Source organism: Spermophilus citellus, assembly GCF_964194105.1.
Source record: "Spermophilus citellus genome assembly, chromosome: 11".
In the NCBI taxonomy this organism is placed as follows: Eukaryota; Metazoa; Chordata; class Mammalia; order Rodentia; family Sciuridae; genus Spermophilus; species Spermophilus citellus.
This window is the reverse complement of record NC_138192.1, coordinates 74,499,902-74,520,785: the sequence shown is the minus strand read 5'-3', so window position 1 is coordinate 74,520,785 and position 20,884 is coordinate 74,499,902. Positions and strand designations below refer to the sequence as shown.

General features: G+C 47.4%; 1 protein-coding gene across 2 annotated transcripts in view; it reads right to left on the bottom strand.

The window, feature by feature from the left end:
- GAD1 (glutamate decarboxylase 1) overlaps positions 1-11,045 on the bottom strand; it is a 40,119-nt gene extending 29,074 nt beyond the window's left edge. The window contains exons 1-3 of one of the 2 annotated variants that reach the window (XM_081261285.1): positions 10,351-11,045; positions 8,747-8,891; positions 5,381-5,443 (exon numbers count right to left, since the gene is read on the bottom strand). In XM_081261285.1, coding sequence (XP_081117411.1) covers positions 5,381-5,443; positions 8,747-8,828 — 145 coding nt within the window. In that variant the 5' untranslated portion in view covers positions 8,829-8,891; positions 10,351-11,045. The remainder of the gene's footprint in view (positions 1-5,380; positions 5,444-8,746; positions 8,892-10,350) is intronic. The other variant, XM_081261284.1, reaches the window with a different exon arrangement.
- Positions 11,046-20,884: the final 9,839 nt, after the last annotated feature.

Below are 20,884 nucleotides of genomic sequence, written 5' to 3'. Positions count from 1 at the left end.
GACAGCTTCCACTCCAGTAACCAGCCTCAGGATGGGGGTGTTGAAGGAAGGGACCCAATCAGACAGGATGCTGCCAGCTTCAGGTTTACAGGCAACCAGAGGAAGGAGAAGAGAGAAGAGGAAGGGAGAGGACTACAGGGGAAGAGGGTGAGATCCAGCAGAGACAAGAGGAAGGATGAGGACAGCAGAGGGAGGAGGGTGAGATCCTGAGGATCATGGAAGATGCTTTCCTTTGATGCCAGGGAACCCTCACCTGATTGAATATCAGTGTCATTTTTCTGCAGTTCAGCTTTTCCTGTGCTACCCACTCTGTGTTAAAGGTTTTGTAGAAAGATAAGAACATTTAAAATCTTATGGGCCTTGGCATTTAATTTGTAAGTGTGTACAAGGCACCTGTTGTGGAAGAGCAGTTTGGGATGCATTTAGGGTGGGAACTGATGAAGACTGTAAACAGGGGCTTACAGTCTAGCAGATGACAACTAATGTTGTGATGGAGAGAGAAAGCCATCTGAGAACTCCACAGAGAGCTCTGGACCCAGTGTGGATTCACAGCCCCTCACTTCTTTCCCTAGAGGCAGGAGAATATCTCCCACCTGATGTGGGCAGAGCAAACGATAGCAACAGCAAAGGGGAAACAGGGTTGAGTCGAAAAGGCTCTGCCAACCTGGGGTATGCTTCCTTCAGCTGCCCTCCCGGGCTCCCGCCTACAAGCCCCATCTTTCCCCCAGCATCTCCTGTCCCAGTACAGCCTCAGCCTGAGCCCAGAAGGCATCACACTGAAAAAAGGGAGAAAGTGCTAAGCTTCTTGGTGACACCAAAGCTGTCTTTGTGGATACTAAGATCCTTGGGGAGTTGCAGACATCACAAGACAGGCTTGGAAGAAAGTCCCAGGAGGTGTAAAGGAAGGCAAGTTAATCTGGGAATTCGGCTTCATTTCCCTAGGAAGAGGATTCAATGGTGATGAGTGGAAGAGGGATGGGGAGTGGAGGCCATGGGAATTAGAATCCTCCCCCACACAAGCCTTTCACTGTTCCTAGCACATTTTAAAGTCATTACTAAGCCCCAAAGGACATCAGAAGCTGGAGATACACTGTAATGGTGCTGCATATGTGGATATGAAGATGGGAGTTGTATCTTTTCCCTCTTCTATTGTACTTTCTTCCTCTTCTAAATCCCCAGTATCCAGATGCAGGTGCCAGCACTCATTTTCTGGGAGGATGCAGGGTCACCTAGTTCCTGAACCCTGACACTGCTTTCCTTGTCCCAGAAAATGACCTTGGAATTTGCCAGAGTAGAGAGACCATATGCCAATGCGGGTGAGGTCCTGTCCAGCTGAAACCCACTCTGCATTCTCAGATCTCTATTGGTCTTTTGACTTACTCCTGGGAAGGCTTAAGTATCCTCATCTTGAAACTCCTTTGGAAACCAGTGACTGGGAGCAGGGCCACAGTTTAGGCTTTTGGATACTGTCTCCAAAGAAGGCTTTCATATGGTCTCATCCAGAGATGTCCTGATGGGGCTGAGTGATGACAATTATGACATAACTTTAAACCTGTTTCCTATTCCTGGACTATACATCTAGGAACCCAATTTTTCTCTAGATTGCAAAATTATCTTGTGAAGAGCACACTTACATTGAATTATGATTTGTGTGAAAAACCATTAATAAGCTAATGTAAACTTTTAATGTAGACTGTCCTTTCTTTCACTTTAAGAAGGCATTGTCTTTCTAAAATACTGGGATCCTCAAAAAGGTAAATGCAGGTTTCTCTAGGCCCAAGAGGTCCTGGGAGATCACTGAGATGAAGGGTGATAGGGAGGTGGGGGCTTTGACAACTTCCCTGGCTAGTAAGGAGTCTTGGGAGCAGGGTCCCTGAGACTGGGACAGGCTATTCCCCCTCTCAACTATGCACTCCATGTGTGGATAATTGTCATGGAACTCTACATTCTGAGAGCAAATAGGAAAGCCAAGGACAGCCAGGGAGCAGTTGTGTTTCTGCAGGTCATAGCTGGCTTGCCTTAAAGGGAGAACAGTGAGGTCCTATAAGGACTCTGTCTTTGGGCTGTGAGCTTGGGTCGGGTGGGGTGTTCTTGCTTTTGGTTCCCCACTCCTGCTTCCAATCCTTGGGGAAAGGGGAGGGCAGGGAGCTGTGTGGAACCAGAGAGCACCTGGCTTCCTCCAGTTGTTTCCAAGTGGAGCCCCAAGCTGTGCACAGCATAAGGATTCATGGCCAACAGGCCATGTAGGGGCTTAAGCCCAGAACATTCTCTGCTCACCAAGCTGTTGGCATAAAATTACTTTTGCTTAGAGGAAGGGGCTCTTCTGACTTTTTTATGGGCTAACAGTACACTGCCAGATCTCCTCCCACTTCTTTTCAAGAGAAACAGAATACTTGAGATCTCTCTATTTTTAAAAGTTGGGGACTAATACATAATTAAACACACTGTGTGGACTAAATAAAATGGCTCAGGGGCTCTAATTGTCAGCAAGTTTGGGATCTCTGTATAAAATAATGATGGAAGCCCAAGGACACACTGGAAAGTTAGCAGAACCCAGGGCCAGAACTCAGGGATCCCCGAGACTCATTTTATTTAGGTCACACCACCAGGCCTGGGGCCACTTTCCAATTATTGGAAGACCCTGGGTTACTTCTGATTACTCTCCCATGGGGATTCTGCTTCCAGAGCTAAGGGCACTATCAGTAGCACCCAGAACCTTCCTTACAGCTTCATTCCCAGGTTAAGGGGAAGGAGGACAGGAGAGTAGGTGGGGCCTGAATCTTAGCCAGGCACTGAGGGTGTAATGGAGGTCACCCAGGGTAATGGTAGAGAAGAAAATGGGATGAGGGCCACTAGTACCTCTGCTGTCTTAAGGTGAAAAGTCAAACTAATCTTAGTATCAGATTAAGAGGGCACCCTCTGGTATATGAAGGTCTGGGATGAAGGAAATGTGTGGGGACAGGGTAGGAGGTGGGAGACAATAGAGGGTGCTGTGGATCCAGAGCTGATGACTATACTCTGGGGCTGGGGATATGGCTCAGTGCTAGAGAGCTAGCCTAGCAGGTACAAGGCCCCAGGGGTGTGTGTTTTGGGGGCAGTAGGGAGACTGCATTTTGCTTCCACTAGATTAAAAAAGAAAACCAGAGTTAATTTAATGAATGAAAAATAAATTGACCTGGTGCTCTCCCACCCCGCAATCAAACCTAAAGGGGAGTCTTCTAACCTGTGGTCCCCAAAAGCACAGCATTTTAGCAGAAGGTAATTTCCTCTCAAGAGACTACTCTGCCTTCTTGCCTACTGACACTCAGATTGCAAGTTTTCAGAAATTAGTGTGAGTGTGGGGTGTGGGGTGGGGTAAGAAACAGGTAAGAAACTCTCTGAGGATGGTAGCCCTCAAATGCTAAAGAGAACTCTTCCTCATGGCATTGGCTGGCATCAGGGAAGGGGAAGTTAATGATAACTTAAGGTCCCCTATTCCTAGACTCAAGGAAGCTTAACTTTATCCAGCCCCTTTACTCTTTCAGGGAATAAGGTATGTCCCCAGAAGGGAGCTTAGAGCTTTTCTTCCCTCCCCCCAACCCCCACCACCTGACCAGTAGCGGGAGCAGGGAGTGAGGGGGGTGGGGGCGGTGAGGGCTGCCCTTCTAGTCCCAGCAAGCCCACCAGAACCACAGGAAAGACAGCCTTCACCCTGAGCCTACCCCTATCCAGTCCTAGAGGCCCAGGCTTGCTCGGTTCTGCTTGCCCAGCTGCATGACAATGATGGCTGCAGAAGGCAAGCGTCACCGCCACCGAAGGGACCTGGAGTGAAACGCGCCATTAAGCTTAGAACCGCGGCGTGACGGGTACGGCTGGAGAGGAGGGGACTATTAATAGAACAAAGCGCTGGACCCTCGGCTGCCCCAACGCTCGGAGACGCTGCCCTGGCTTCGCCTACCAGCCTCGCGCGCTAGGTAGTGGGCCAACCTCCAGGCAGCCTTGAAGCAGGGCTGGATTTTTCCTGGAAAATGACTGGGTCTAGGAATTGAGCTCTCCGTATTCCCCTTAAATGTTGGGCCCCGGGATCTAGGAGACAAGCCCCAGAAACGCAGAGAGGAGAGTGGCGCGGCCAAGCGGGGAAGGATAGCGGTTTCAAAAAGCTGCTAAATAACCCCTCTGTGTTCTCCTAACTGCCACCCCGCTCAGAACCGGGTGCCCAGGGAAGCCGGGAAGATCAGGTCCGGAGAGCACCCACTCGCCCACTGGCTCCTGGGGCCTGATGGGGCTGGCGAGCCGCGTGCCTGCTCTGCCGCTATCTTGGGCGCACAGCAGCTGACGAATGGCTCTTTAATAAGCCCCTCGTTAATCTTCCCCCGCCTCTCCACCCCCTGCCCGGGGACATCCGTATTTTCTAGCCCGATAAGGCTGGAGAATTTTAGACGGTGAAATGTAGCAAGGAAACCAAGTCCTCATGGTTCAGCCAGAGCCGCTCAGCTGTGTCCCTTCGAACAAATCTCCCTTTTTCCCTTAAAAAAAAAATTACATCCCTTGGGCGTTTTCATTTCAGACCCTCACTCTCCAGGGAGCAGTTCTTTTTCCTCTCCAGCTTCTGGATCTATTTTGTCAGACAACACCATCTCCTCCCTGCCTGTGGGTTCCAGTCCTCTCCGGTCCCTTCCTTCCTTGCCTTCAAGGATATGCCCTGCAAACACTCGAGCCTGCGCTTCTGGCACCTCCACTAGGGAGGCCACTGAGAGCTGCAAGCAATCCTTTCCTTTAGCCTCCGAGCCCCAAAGAACGAAATAATCCATTATGACATCTCTGGGCACGAACTTCAAGATGGAAATGCCACCTTCAATACTCCCAGGCCCTGGGGTGATTGGTGAAGAGTGGGCGGGCAATGATAACGGGGAGGGGTACTTTTCAGCGGCAGCTTTAGGCACAAGCTGCGCCCTTTGATCTGCTCTCCAAGAAAGTCGGGCCAGTTCACTTTTTCTTCCAGACTCTTGGGCATAGTGCACCCACCCGGCGGGCGACCCCGGCGCAGGGCGCAGGGCTGGGGGCGCAGGGCGCAGGGCTGGGAGAGCAAGGTCGCCGCGTGGGGGCGCTGTGTTCCGTTTTCCTCGTCTACTCAGGGGCTCTCAGCGTTCCTTCTAGCTGGTCTCCAGGAGCAAGAACCCCAAAGGAAAAGGCCCCTCGGTTTGGGTCAGAGGAGGGAAAAGGAGGGCCAGGACCTCGAAAAGAGTGTCCTTACTGGATATCGGGGCTGTAAGTACATTAGATAAGGAGACCTAGGGGTCAGGATCCCCTCCGCGTGTATCTGATTCTTCCAAACCTACAAAGCCCGCGCGCCAAGCTTCCCCGCCGGTTCTGCCAAGCTTCCGCTGGCCCTTTCGCTTACCGCAGATCTTCAGTCCCAGTTTTCTGGTGCATCCATGGGCCACGCCGCACCAGGTGTCGTAGGCTAGGACAAGAGAGAACAACAGGGGTGTGATTAGGCAGGCTTGGACCGCCAGAACCTGGGTAGAGAGCAAAGTTTTTTCGCGGGGGGAGGGGAAGGTCTTCAACGTCCTGGTTAAAAGCTCTTTTCTGAAAGGTACTAGAAGCCAGATCTGTGGGCAGACAGGTAGACTCATGCCCTCCAGAATCGTAATCACACTCCCTTCCTCTTCTTGGCTTCAGATACACAATACTGTCTTTGAAAGGCGGGGTTCGAGGATCCCCAAGCGATCCACACCCAACAGCCGCCAAGATTGGGTCGGATGGGGTGAAGTCTGACCCGCCATGTGCAAAGTGCCAGACCCCACCTCTCGAGTTGCCCAGCACCCAAAGGCCTAGTCCTCTGGTCTCGGCCCGCAGACTCGAAGGGCGACCACATCAGCACAGAAAAGGAACACAGAAGCATCTGGGACCGAAACATCTCATAATTTCTTGGCGGGTCTCCAGCCGAGTGGCAGCTTAAAATAAACTGGCATGAAATGGGGTCGCGGAAGAGTTCAGGAATTAATTGGGTGAAAAATAGTATTTGACTAGATGATCGGGCCCGCATGGCTGCTCTTCAGTCAGACTAGGGAGTCAGGAAGACAATAGTGCGCCTCGGGTCTTCATCCTGGTCCTTCTTCCCACCCCCTGACCCTCATTAACCCTACCCTCGGACACCTAGGCTCTGGAGCAAGCGAAGGCTAACGGAATCAGGCACCCTTCCTCTGGGTCTGAACCGCCAACCAAGAGGATCACGGATTTTTCCCTCTTTGCCAATAGGTTCTCAAACCCCTCTGGGTTTACCTGCCTTTGCGGTTAATTTCCATCAAGGAATAAAAAGGCCAGTGCGATGGGTCCAACGCGAAATCCCCTCGGATTCCTCAAAGCAAGGCGCCTCCAATCACTCCCATCCCCCAGCCTACCCCAGCCCGAGCCCCAGCCTCCAGCCAGCGCGAGTGTTGGCTGCGATAAGCAGAGTGACATCCATTAAAACCGAGGCACAACACAGACCTAGTGGGGAGAAGAAATGGCCTGATGTCCGTCTGGGAGACAACGTGTCACGGATGAAATTCCACTTACAGGAGATCGGTTGCAAAGCAAAACCCTAATAATAATATGCGCAAGGCATAAAGAACTATTTCCACCCCATAAAGTGCCTTCATTTTAAACATCATTTCATCTTAACCTTAAAACAATCCTATGACACAGGCAGGTAGAGTGTTGATCTAAGACTCATTTGACAAAGAAAAACATTGCAGCTCAGAGAGGGTCAGTGAGTTTTCCAAGGTCATTATGCTGGAGGTTGGATTTCAAATACATTGTGTTGCCTTTCAGAATTGAAAGCAAAATAGGTGGAGAGGGAAAGCAGGAGCTAGAGAGCCCTTTTGCTGTAGCAGAAGTGGGGAAGACCAAGTGCTTGAGGACAAGGAGGGTTCCAGGCCTGGCCAGGGGTTGCTGGAGTGAGAGGGTAAGACAGGTTGCACAGGTGGAGCGAGGACACCTCCCAGGAGACCTTGAAGGGCCAGAGAAGTGGAGCCAGCTGTGTGCCAGGGTGTGTCCAAAAGAGGATGAAAGTGGAGTGTGCCTGCCAGAACAGCCTAGGGTTCTGACACAGCTAGATTATAAGTAGGGAAGATTACTGGGACAGGAGCTTTTTGCTCTTCCTAGGCAGCGTCTTTGGCTCTCTTGCCTCCACTACAGTGGCTTTCAGGGATGCCAGGCCATATGTGGACTCAGGCCATCTTTTCTGCTGGGTTGTGCACCAGGAGCTAGGTGACCATCTGATGGGAAGTAGGGGCAGGGACATGGGGGTGGATGAATTCAAGGGCTTCCTTAACCTGCTGGATAGAAAGGGGGTAAGGGGAAGACCAATAAAGAAATCTATCAAGGCCAAAGCAACAGACAAAAGGCCCTGAGCCTGGCCTTCCTCTGGGCCTGCTTTGATCAGCTCTGCTATCTCTGCCTGGCTCACGTGCCATCAGGGCTGGCGGCTCTCCCAAGCCCCTCTTTGTTGTTGGGTAATTGTAGCCTGCCTGGGTGGTGGGAAGAGGAAACTGGAACATGGCCTGAGGACTCAAAACAAGGCCTCCAGCCCAGGAGCCAGAGCGAGTGCCAAAGGGTCCTTGGAGAGAGTCTTTGCTTTCCCAATAACACCTCCCACCTTTCTTGAGGACAATTATTTTCTCAAGATTATAGAAAGTGCCATTAAAGCTCAGCAATAAGTACTCCTAACCACATTGTCCTCCCTGAGCCTCTTCTGAATAGAAATTCTGGGGGTGATTCTGGGGTGTCTGAAGCTGAAAAATTTGGGAGGGTGGGTGGGATGAGGAGACACTTCACTCTAATTTGGAAAAAGATAAACAATCCCTCATTCCCATGCCTTCACAGAGAGGAAGAAAATCTGAATTACAGAAAGATTCTGCAAATGTTTGAGGAACTGGTAGGATTTAGGAAAGGGACACAGAAATCCCACTCCTTTTAATCTGTTCCCCTTTTCTTCCCTTTTCTAACATTTGTCACCTGCTGACAAGTTATCTCCCCTGGGAGAAAGGAGAGAGGTGTTCTCCGTTCCCGCCCTGGAAACCCTTTTTGCTTCCTCCATTTCCGCACCTCTTGCCACTCAGAATGTTGCTCAACATCCGCCCCCCACCCTTTTTTGTCTCTGAGATGTAATTAAGTGTAGGAAATGTCGAGGCTCAGTCTCAAAACAGTTTTATGCACCTTTCCCGCCCCAGGCTTCTCTCTCACTGTCAATAGCTCGACGCAAATTTGGAGCAATTAGGGACCCTGAGTTTTCTAAAAGCTGCAATTAACGTCGAAATTTCCGCTGATTATAGACTTTGAGCACAGCGTAGGGGGAAAGGAGGAGGAGGAGGTCAGATCTTAGCTTAACGAAAGCCAGAGACAGAAAACTCGATTCCCGATAGGACGCTGGCTCCTCACACTGCACTCTGTTCTGACCCTTGTAGTCCCACCAAGCAAAGAAGCCACACCACACAACAAAAACAGCACTCTCCTGGAGCGCCCCTAGCCCAATGAGAAGCCCCTAACAATCGCCGCCGCTAGAACCCTGTGGGGTTTTCGCTCTTGGATGCTCTGGGGGTAACCTAGCGTCCCTGACAGTCAAATGACCTCTGGCAGGAACCTGGGCCAGAGCCCCATTTATTTCCCAGCCTTCATCATCTCCGAGCTCCCCTTTCCCTTTCCGCCAGCGCAGTCCGCCGACTTCCCAGCGCCCCCCTTCTTCCCTGCAGCCCATTTGATAGGAAATTGGGGCAGGACCTACTTGTGGGGCGCAGGTTGGTGGTATTGGGATCCGCTCCTGCATTTGAGGAGGTTGAGGACGAAGAAGGAGTCGAAGACGCCATAAGCTCGGCTGTCCCGGGGCCTCTACTGTCCGGGGTCCTCGGTGTGCTGGGCGCGAGAACAGGCTGCAAAGACAAGCGAAAGCTGTGTGGCGAGGGCTTTCGGAGTCCTGCGTACCGGAGGCGACAGAGAGGCCAGAGTGGGGTGTATGTGCATGTGCAGACACTCCCCTTGAAGTCTTGGTGCGGGAGGGAGCGGGGGAGGAAAGGCAGCGAGCTGGCTGGTCAGGGTGCGCGGTTGGTGAGGGGCGGAGGACAAGTGAGCGCTAGCTCAGGGACTCCGGCGCAGGCAACGTAGCCCTGGGCGGCTCTCCAGTCTGGCGGCGCAGCCGGGCGACCTGGAGTGCAGCTCAGAGACAAGGAGGGGACCAAGGCCAGTACAGGACGCGGGGGTGTGAGGGACTGGGCTAGGAGCACAAGGGAGCGCTCAGTGAAAGATTTTTCAGTCAAGCCGCGACAAGCCCCATTGGGCTCTCGGCAGCCGACGCGCTGGAAGGCGGGGGGTGGGGAGGCATGGGGCGGGCACGTCTGGTTCGGTGTCTGGTTCCCGTTGTTGTGTCTGGCTAATTCCCTGGAAAGAAGGAGAGGCTAACTGCTCCGGAGACCGGGGACTTTGGTGAGATAAGGTGAGAGGAAAACAATGTTCGTATCTTTACGTTTCTCCCTTGGACGTGACCGGGTGAGAAACAGAGTCACCTTGCACTCCAATCTTCCAGAAAGCAGCGGGTCGGAACCTCGCTTGCTCGTCTGCTTCTTGTTCTACCCGGTTTTGAGCCATCTTGAAGCCTAGGGCGAGGCTCTGTCCCAGTTTCTGTGCTTCTCCGCTACCTAACCCCCCAGAGTTCGCAGTACAGAACCCGAGAGGGTGGGGGAAACGAACGTCACCCAGGAAACGAACTTGCGCCTAAAGCGCAAGAGGCGACCGACAAAGATCAGTACCTGGCGTCCCCGGCCGGTGCTCCGCGCCGGCACGATGGCGTCCAAACGCTCCCGGACGGAGAGAATGTGGGCTGATCTGGATAGATCAAAGATCCCTGAGAGAAGAGCCCACCAACTACCGCCTCCACACCCTTTTTTTCCTGCCCAACACAGCCCCGCGCGCGCGTGCTTTCACAGCAACGCGGGCGCAGGTAGAACGCTGATGCTGGGGAAGTAACAGGTTATTGCTTCTAGTCGCACCTTCCGTTGTTGCCATCTAGGCGCCCTTTGAAAAGACGGGCGCTCGCAGTCTGGGGGCACAAGGGAAAATCGCTCTCCTTCTACTTCAGCGCGAACCTAAGCCTCTGTGCCACCTTGGGGCACAAAACGGCGGGTAAGAATAGGAAGAGTGCGCAGGGCAGAAGTCCTTGCGCCGCGCACTAGCGGAGAACACGGACTGGAGTGGATGGGAAGCACTCGGCTCTGGAAGGTGGGTGGGTGGTGGGCGCAGTGGGTAGAGGTTGTCGAGAAGCTGAGGACCGAGAGAACCCAGCTGAACAGCGGAAGCTGGGCACTGGGAAGTCCCAGTGGTTGCGCGTTTACCCACCTGGGCTCGAGCGACTGCTAGCCGGACACTCCAGCTGCTCCTCTGCGCAGCGTGCAACGATCCACCAGGCTTCGCTTGGCTCTGCTACAGGCGTATACGTCCGGCGTCACCTCCAGCTGCTAACTCGCCTTCGCTACTCTTGTCCGGCACGCGAGCGCCTGGAGGAGAAGAGAGAGACCCGGAGAGGTGGCTGCTTGGCTTCGGGGGAGGCGGGGGCGGAGTGGGGAGGCGGGGACCCGCTCCGCTGGGGAATCACGAGGCTGCTGCTCGCGGGGGCAGCTCGTCGGTGGAGCAGCGGGGCTCCTTTGCAGGTGCCTGACCGCCTCTGGAGCTTTATAGGGCGATTATAAATCCAGCTCACGATTTTGCACCGAGAAAGAAAAAAAGGTCCTATGAGTAATCCAGAACGTACTTAGCACGATCTATTTTTTGAACTAGGCAGTGCGAGAGGAGGGAAAAGATAATTCCTACGAAGATTTCTGCCTCACAGAGCGTTCCTTCTTTACTCCCTTCCTCCCCCACCCCTTATATCTTAGAAGAGACTAGGGCAGTGGATTTTCCCCAATCTCTTTCCGCGTGATTCCCCCGGATCCGAGGTCCCAAAACGCTTCCTCGAGCGAAATCGCTCTGAGTGGATGTCCTTACTGGCTCTCTGCTGTGCCAGGATTTGCTGTAAAGACAGAGATAAAGGGGGCCACTCAGACCATGGAGGAGTCTCCATATCATTCCAGTTTCCTAATTCAGCTTGAGGCATCCCCAAATTACCTCATCTGAGTACAGCTACCTGGTGCCACCGGTAGGAAAAGGGTCCCATTTCCCATTCTGTATACGCTCACTTCCTTGGCGAAGGGAAAAGAAGTCCTCTTGATTGATCATGTCTGAAGGTTAATAACACGCACGAGTGCCGCTCCACACGCTTGGGGAACCCCAGCACAGAGGTGGCCTGGGAGGGGTGGGCCTACCCTCCTTGCTATGGCCCACTCCCCTCATTTCCTTTCGATTTCACGCGCTTAAAAGGTTCTCCCTTTGCAGTATTTAAGCACCTTTAATGACTTGGCTGCGTAGGGTCAAGTCCCTCACCGTAAAAAGGCGTTGACGGTAAAATTCCCACCAGAGGGCGCCAAACGTCCGGAGACAGAGTCCCCGCGCTCTTCTGGCCTTTCCTCCCGCGCCTCAACCAACACCTGGAGAGGCTGACCAGGCTCTGGAACTCTGCCTCTTCAAACCTTCTCTTAGCCACTCTCCTCGTTAGTTTACTTTCTCCTCTTTCTTATCACTCACTTTCTTTTTCTTTAGGAAAAAAAAAAAAAAAAAAAAAACAAAGTCGATCTTTGTCCTTGTCTCCGTGTCACCGTGTATACACTCAGTGATTGTTTTACTCTTTTTCCCGGTGACTCCCCCTCCATCCCCCTAGTTGAGATGCAGCAGGCAGGGATTATTTATTCGCACGTCTCGGGCTTCGCTGATTTACCCGAGGCCTGTCCCTTCCTCTGAATATCTTATTTCTTTTCACCACCACAAACTCCCCAAATCTTATAAGTCATCTAAAATTCCATACGGGAGATAGAAGCTTCCTCCCTGGGAAGATAGAGTTCGATCAACAAGAGGGTTTTGCGGAGAAGTTTGAAATAACATCGTTGTTTTTAATATTAAAGGAACTACTGTAGCCTCTTCTTCACCTTACAGTAAAAGCCCAGGCATTTTTGAAGGGCACTAAAGCATCATGAAAGGCACAGCGCATGGTAACAGCAGACCCCGCACTAGTGCACCCAGTTGGGCACGGTGCATATGTAGGGGTGCCTGTTCCGCGTAGGAAACACCCGGTAGCTTGTCTGAGCCCCTTGAAATGCGCGGTTTACAGCGAGGTGAACTAGGAATTCCATCCACACCTCCCTTCTCCAGTCTTCCCTAAACGATATGGTTGCACCAATCAGGGAGCCTGGTGCCAGTACTAAATCATTCAAGACGCACTGGGCAGAGGAGGGAGGTGGCAACAAATCCTGGTTCTCCGAGATGTCCACAGTCCTGCCTAGATGCCCACTCGCCCTCTATCTCTTCGACCTTCTCCGGAGACCTGAAATTCCTTGGAAAGAAAGATTCATTTACTTCACCTTAGCACTAGATTGAGAATTTCTCAAACACTTTCTCCTTCTACCCCAGGATTCAAAACACCCTTAACATTTCAGTCAAGAAAATAATCGTGTTGGAAAAAGAACTTGTAAGACTATTGCAAATTAAAGTCGGCTCTGTCCAGCTTTGAGGACATCTCTTTCTCCCTTATGGTGGGGAGGGAAGGAATGAAGTCTCCTGCTCATTCTTAATCTTAAAAAGTTGAATTGAATATTAGTACTGGGCTGGGTTATAGTTCAGCGGTAGAGTGCTTGCCTTGCATATGTGAGGCACTGGGTTCCATCCTCAGTACCACATAAAAATAAATAAAATAAATAAAGATGTGCCATCTGAAAAAAATAAATATTAGTACTTAATTAAATAAACGAATGTCTATTAATGATCTCCAATGTGACAGGCACTAATCTGCTGGAGTTTACGTTGACCTTTCAATTTATATTATCCTTGCACTAATGGAATTGACATTCCAATGAGCCAGGGAGAGTAGTAGACTTAGGAATTCATGACTTTGATTTATTTCCAGTTGTGTTCCACTACAGCTCGGAGCTTGGGCTCAGTAGGAACGATAAGGAATTGAGGGCCCAGAAATCTACCCAGTTCCAATATATCAAGTGTTGAAGTTGGGGTGGGGGACACCCCCACACACAGGTCTTTCAGCACCGTGGACAGCACCTACCGCTCTGCCCCATAATCCGGCATTTTGTGGGCATTACATGGATAGCCCGCTGGGCTCATCTTTTCGGCCCCCTGCTTTTGGTAGTAATTGCCATGTATATTTTGCCTGGTTGGGGGTTGAGAGAGGTGGAATATTTCACCCACTTCTCTGGTAAGAATTCGGATTGAGGGTAGCTATGGTTGTTATTTGGCTCTTGAGGACGTTTAGAACCTTTATTTTTATTTGTGTTTTTCACTGTTCTTTTAATCTTAACACTCACAAGGGTGACTGCTTAGGATAATGGGGGTGTAAAAAAGAAAGATATCCTCTCCAGAGACTCGAACCGGGTGGTAACTGGTGGCCCGGAAGGGAGTGGTGTCCGCCCAGCTGTTTCGTTTGCATTTGATCTGAGGTTTAGCACTTTGAAGAAATGGGAAAGCGACGCCTAAAGGCAACAAAAGGAGGGGGCGAAGATGCTTTCCCTCCGGTCTCTCTCTCCTGGGCTTTGGGTTTTGTGAACTTGGGGCCTGGCTATTCCATCCTGTTTGCCAAATACAAAATCCCTTTCAACTAGGGTTGGAACTTGGGAACAAGACTTTCCGCTCACAATGCCCTCCCCATCCCCAGGTTTAAAGATATTCCAGCAAAAGAAGAAAGGGACGCCCAAACGGGCTTCCAGGTCCCCTCCCCTTTCTTCTTTCTTTGTGTGTGCATGTGTGTGTGTGTGGGTGGGGGGGTCCTGTCAAGGTGAATAGATTAAAAAAAAAAACAATTTTGGAAAATGTACTTAGCATTTTTAATCTCCAGTAAAGGTGATCTAGGGTCAAGTTGTTGGCTCATTTCAGATGGTACTTTAAAATCTATTTTAAACAGGTAATTTATAACAACAAAAACGCAGTGCTCATCTTTAAATGGGTCTCTAGATGAGGACTGGGGAAGTGTTGCTTAACCTCACTTTCGGCTTTTTTTTTTTTTTAAGTCCAAGCTTAAGTCCGTTTGCTGTTTGTGTACTTCAAAGATAGTTCTTGAATCATTGTGGGCTCTCATTGGAGAGGCATAGCTAAATCCACACTATTATCCCAACAGATACAAAACCCCCACTCTTGGGAGGCAGGAAAGGGTTAAAAGTTTGGCGTTGGAGGCAGAATTCTAGTCAGAACGCTGGAGAGGACTCTGGATATACAATGATTTCTCGCAAGGAAGAGAACTAAATTCTTCATGGTCCTTGCCCTTTGGTATTTAGAAGGCAAAAATATTTTAACATAATTAATTAAGGAGGACTGGGTGAGTAGTATATGGGTAAATTTCCTTGTGCAAATCTTAAAACGCCCAATTCATATTATTCCAAACACGAACACAGAGTGACCACCAGGTGGCGATAGATTACAACTTCTGAGCCGGGCCCCCGAGAGAGCTGTTCAAGGAAGCCTGCAGGCCTTTCCACGTCATGCTCATCCCTGCCATTTTCCACAAAGCACAGCCTTTTGAAATGTTGAGAGATACTCCAAAGGTGACCTGAAACACCCGGGTCCTCTGTACAGTTGGCAGAAGAGAAGGGGATGCATGGCATTCATTACTTTCCTACAGCTGCATCCCGAAGGTACCCTTAAGAAGTGAACCGTTTGATAGGAGGCAAGAAACTGTTTCATCACAGAACCGGAAACCAAGGGAGTAACAGATCTGGATTTCAATTATGACAGGGAGCTTTAAAGATATACCTGTGTTCTGTCCTCTCAGTAAAAGTTAAGCCAAAACAGTCTTTCACCCCAAACATGGGATTTCTAACATGAGATTCCTGTAATGAAATGGTGTATGGAATGAAAGACTAGGGATTGTAATATTTTACCCATTACTTTTAGTGCTCTTGAACTCTAAAATAATAGGTGTTTAAACCCCATTTTCAGGTGGTGTTTGGGACTATTGTTTGTGAGAAGGTTTTGGATGGTTCTGATTTGGTTGTGGATAGTCTATTAACTTAAACTTCTAGTTCAGGACAGGCTGTTATCCTAATTCTGATAGGTTACTCAGGGGCTTAACAGGAACCTAACAGGAGGGGTTTATCACAGCTGCTCAACCCAGTCTGTTTAAAGCAAAGAACTTATGTGGCAAAGCTCACTGAATTTTTTTGTAAATTAGTACCATGGGTTTTTCCCCAACACAGCCAGGGTCTCATTCTTTTTACCCTTAGTTGCCAGACTAAGGTCCTATTTTCTTTGGCCACAGATGAGCCTGGGATCCTTTAGATCCATTTAACATAAGATCTCAAGCAGGATCTAAACATAGGATTAAACGGGAATCATCTTCTCCCTGGAGTTATGGTTATATTATCTCAATTTCATAAGCAGGAACAAGCCATGGAAAAGCATCAGAGTGTAGGGAGACTTGAAATTTCTTTTTCCTGGATCAGGACAGAATACTTCTCTCTCTCCCATCCCTTTGAGGTTGGGTTTGGCCACTGAAGTGGAGCCAACCTGCAAACCCATGAGTTTTGGGGGTGATGTGTTATGTATTAATATTAGGCAGTAGTTGATGAATATACTATCCCACAGCAAGAAGGCCAAGGGGAACCAAGGTGGACTCAGGGAAACATGTTGGCATAGGCTGTCCAGGATTGCTTACTGCGGGACAGTGTAGTGGTAGAGGTGGTGGAGGCAGTCTGGGGTACTAGAGATCTGTATCTTTGTCTCCTTCTCTCAGTCTCTCTTTAGCAACAGAAATGATCTTATTTTAGAAGTTAGAAATAAGTCTCATGGAAATCATGTAGTGTGTTTGTTGTATGAAATCTCAATTATCACTTGAGGTCCTCTGTTTTATAGATGAGGAAAGTTAAATCCAGAGAGGTTATAGGAAGTGGGTGAGAAGTGGTCAGGAAATTCTTTTTTCTCCCTTCAGGTACAGTGCTCTGTGCACTGCTAAGAGAGGTCTTCTACTTCTGTCACAAAATTAACAATTTGACCTTGGAAAAATTGCTTACTCTCTCAGAGCTTCCATAATAAAAGTGTTAGAGGTAAACAGACCAGGCTTCATTCTTCTGAAATAATATTTTGTGACTCTTCTCACTGGGGAATCTTCTCATGTTGTAAATGCTATGGACTCAAAGACCTCTTGGACTCTTCAAGGTGGCTTTGACTGGAGGAAAAGTTAAAACAGGGGCTGGGGTTGTGGCTCAGTGGTACAGTGCTTGCCTAGCATGCAGGAGGCACTGGGTTTGCGCCTCAGCAACACATAAAAACAAATAAATAAAAAGGAAAGGTGTTGTGTCCATCTACAACTATAAAAAAATATTTTAAGAAAAGTAAAAACACTGGGTCTGGGGTTGTGGCTCAGCGGTACAGTGCTCACCTAGCATGTGTGAGGCCCTGGGTTCAATCCTCAACACCACATAAAAATAAACTAAATAAAAGTATTGAATAAAATAAAGGTATTTAAAAAAATAAAAAAGTAAAAACACTGAAGTCAGTCAATCTTGAGTTTACATCTTGATTCTACTTATCAATTCTCATTTAACTGCTCTGAGTTTTCTCTTCAGCAAAACAGGAAACTAATACCAGCTCTGTGAGTTATCTTTTGTGGTGTTCATAAAACCCTTTCTAGCAAGTTCATCTGTGCCTGGTTGATGGTGTTCCATAAATGTCAACTTTTGCCCCTGCTCCTCCCTGTTAGGCTAATGTGATGTTTTAAAAATTTTTTTAGTTGCTGATGGACATTTATTTCATTTATGTTTTTATATGTGGTACTGAGAGTCAAACCCGGTGCCTCACACATGCTAGGCAAGCGCGATACCCCTGAGCCACAACCCAGTCCCTAGTGACATAAAATTTTTAATATTTCTTCTCTTTTCTCTAGGCCTCAGTTTTATCATATGTAAGTTGGGGAGAATGTCTACATTATAGAGGTGTTATGAGGATTAAAAACATTTACTTGTGGAAGAGTTAATATGGTGCCTAACACAAGCTCTTAGTATATATTATTATCCCATGGATGGTGCTCATAACAACGTTTTGGTCAACAACTGACAACATACACAACTGAGGTCTCGTAAGATTACATCACCTAGTGATGTCATCGTCATCTTACTTTTTGTAAGTAAATGCTATGATGTCCGAATAACAAAATCACTTAAAGACACATTTCTCAGAAGGTGCCATCTTTAAGTGACACACAACTATGATCTTTTTGTCATCTAATGATACTCCATCTTTTTTCTTCAAACTCCTTGTTATTGCTTCTCTCACCTCTAATGCACTCAAATTCATCCAAATGTGGCTGCAGCTGGTACTTTGTCTAATACCACCATCCACTTCTTGTTGTGATCCAGTCACCTTTTTTAGTTCTTATTTGTCATCTCTACAACTTTTGGCAAAATGGATCTTTCCATCTTCCTTGAAACTCTTTTCTGGGTTTCTGTGGTGACATCTATATTAGCTATGATGAATTTGTGAGCAAGTACAAGAAAGTTTGACCCAAACTGGCTTTAACAATAAGTATATCTTAACAGTAAGCTCAAACAAGGGGCTGGCTCCTGGAGAGTTGGTGCAGCAGCTGAATGTTATCAGGGACCTAGGTTCTTTTTGTTCTTGTTTTTTCATCTTCAGCATCTGCTTCATTCCAAGTTTTTGTTTGTTTGTTTTTGAACCAGGGATTGAAGCCAGGTGTGCTTAACGATTGAGCCCTTTTTAAAATTTAAAAAAATTTTGAGACATGGTTCCTCTAAGTTGCTTAGGGCCTCGCTAAGTTTCTTAGGCCCTCCCTAAGTTGCAGAAACTGGCTTTGAACTTGCTATCCTCCTGCTTTAGCTTCCCAAGCCACTGGGATTACAGTTGTGCACCACTGTGCCCAGCTAGATTAGTTCTCCTGATCATAAGATGATTGCCAGCAGTGACAGGGCAGCATCCTTCTTAGTTCCTACCCAGAGTAATGGAGGAACATTTCTTCTAATCATGAGAGTAAGTCAGAGTTACCAGGGAAGTGCCATGCACGGATTGGCTGAAGATGGAGTCAGCTTTCTGGAGCTTCATGGCTGTGTGTGTGTGGAGCGGGGTGGTGATGGGGGCAGTGACTACGTGAACAGATCCAGGGTTCTCTTTACAAAGCAACAGAAAGGAATGGATGCTAAGTAGACAACCAATGGTATTCTTCATATTTCCTTTTCTGATTTTCCTCCTGGTGATTCCTCAGTCTCCTTTGTGCACTTCTCTTAGTGCACTACTACTTTTTTTTTTTTTTTTTGGTATCAGGGATTGAATTCAGCGATGCTTAACCACTGAGCCACATCCCTAGTCCTTTTAGTTTTTTTTTTTTTTAAGAGAGAGTGAGAGAGGAGAGAGAGAGAGAGAGAGAGAGAATTTTTTTTTAATATTTATTTTTTAGTTCTCGGCGGACACAACATCTTTGTTGGTATGTGGTGCTGAGGATCGAACCTGGGCCGCACGCATGCCAGGCGAGCGCGCTACCGCTTGAGCCACATCCCCAGCCCCTTTTTAGTTTTTTATTTTGAGACAGGGTCTCAGTTGCTTAGGGCCTTGCTAAGTTACTATGGCTGGCTTTGAACTTGATGTCCTCCTGCTTCAGCCTCCCAAGCTGCTGGGATTACTGGTGTGCATCACTGTGCCTGGCAAATTAAGAATTCTTATGCTTTTTTGTAGAATATACTATTTTCTATTTCATGTATTTAATTTTTTAAAATCTCAGCTACTTGTGACTCACTATATTGATTTCACAATTTACCAATGGATCATGATTTATAGTTTGAGAAAATATTTTTATTCCTGACTACCAGATTGATCTTTTTAAAGTACAATAATTTTCTTTCAAATACCTCCCACTACTCTAAGGATAGATTTCAAACTTTACCTTGACTTCTAAGAACCCCACATTACCCAGCCCTTTTATACCTGGAACTTCCTTTTTTATCACCTCTCATTGGTTCTGTTCATTTTACAATCTGACCTTATTTTCTGGACTCAATATTATCTCTGGGCTTTTGCAAGTCGTGTTACCCCACCACCACTGTCTTCCACACACCTTCTTCTTGTAGCTAATTCCTATGCATTCTATCTTCTTAGTTTAGATTTCACTTTTCCTCTTGAAGGTTTTCCCCTGATGCTTAGCCTGGCTTAGGTGTCCCTCTTGAGTGTTCCCTTAGTACCCTGGACTTCCTCAGTGGCAGTGTGTAACACCCTGCATTGCAACAGTGCTGGTTAAAAGCAGAGACCGGACCCCCACCAGCAGCCCATAATAAACCTACTAGACCATCAGTAACTATTGAATAAACAAATGTGACTTTTTCAATGGACTCCCATCAGGTCTATTGAGTAGGCATTCTTACATATTCTCTTATTGTTGGATATACATATTTGGTAATGGGGGATGAAACCAGGGATGCTTTAACCACTGACCAGATCTCAAGTTCTTTTTATTTTTATTTTTTTTATTTTGAGACAGAATCTCAGTAAGTTGCCCAGGCTGGCCTCAGCCTCTGGAGTTGCTGGGATTATAGGCATGCACCACTGCACCCAGTGATATTTGGGTTCTTTACCATAAATGTAATGTGTTTTACATTATGGAAGAAAGCAAGGGTTTGGGACTGAATTGTCTATATAGATACAACTTGTTGGTTGACTTAGTCTCTAGAGTTAGCTATATGTGAGGCAGCATGAAACAACAGATTCAAGATTCACTAGATCTCTAAAATCAGGACGTAACTTGGTATCTCTAAGTTTCTATTTCCTTACCTGACTTCCCATAATTTAGCTAACATATAACTTTATATGTTTTTAATCACCCCAAATTTAATTTGTATGATCAAAGAGGATAACATGCTCATAAGACTATTGTGAGAAGATAAAGGGCTAAATAATTTAAAAATACTTTGTAGATTACATTTTAGCTATTATTACTACATACAGACGAAGGGTCAGGCTATGCCAATGCCCCAATTTTCATTGATTAAAAAATGAAAGTCGGATGAATAAGTGGGAGAGACATACTGGATGAGCAAGTCTTATAAATTCTTAGATTTAGTTGTAACGTGGTCTGTGATATTATGGCTTTTTATTAATAGTTTCTTCCTTAGAATTACTTCATTCCTTTAAAACTAAAAATCGCATTTTAACACATTTAGTTTTCAGCATCAATTTGAGTATTTTGTGAACTTCTGATGGGGCAGGGCTGGCTCCATAATCAAGTTAGCATCATCAGATTAACAGCTGGTGATTTTCCTATGGTGAGGAGGAGTGTTCAATGCAAACTGAAGTGAAAATAGGTCATTTCTGAGATGTGTGTCAGGTAGAACTCTGATACTGTTTGGTTATTGATGTACCAGAGCCTGAAAATTTATTGTAAATTAAGGAAGGCTACCTATCATCATTTATTTCAGTTATTCTATACATTAATGTAGCTCAGTTTCTCCCTCTGAATAATCGAAGCCACAAGATGCCTAAAGAATAAACTATGCTGCAAATATCATGACACAGTACTAAATAAAAATAAAGAGCCAAGATATTTACCTTCCAATAAGATTGGCAAATCATAAACAAATTACTTAGGAACATTCTTCTTACTTTTACCTCTGTTACCTTACAACCAAATTTGAAAGTCACAGGGGTCCATTAAGGATTACAGAATCAGTAAAATGATGTAAATTGACACATAAGAAGTGGAAAACCTTGTAAATGGTTCATGAAAGAATATAAACATTTAACTTTAACTTCTTTTATTCACTTGGTGTATACCCAGCTTATTATTTGC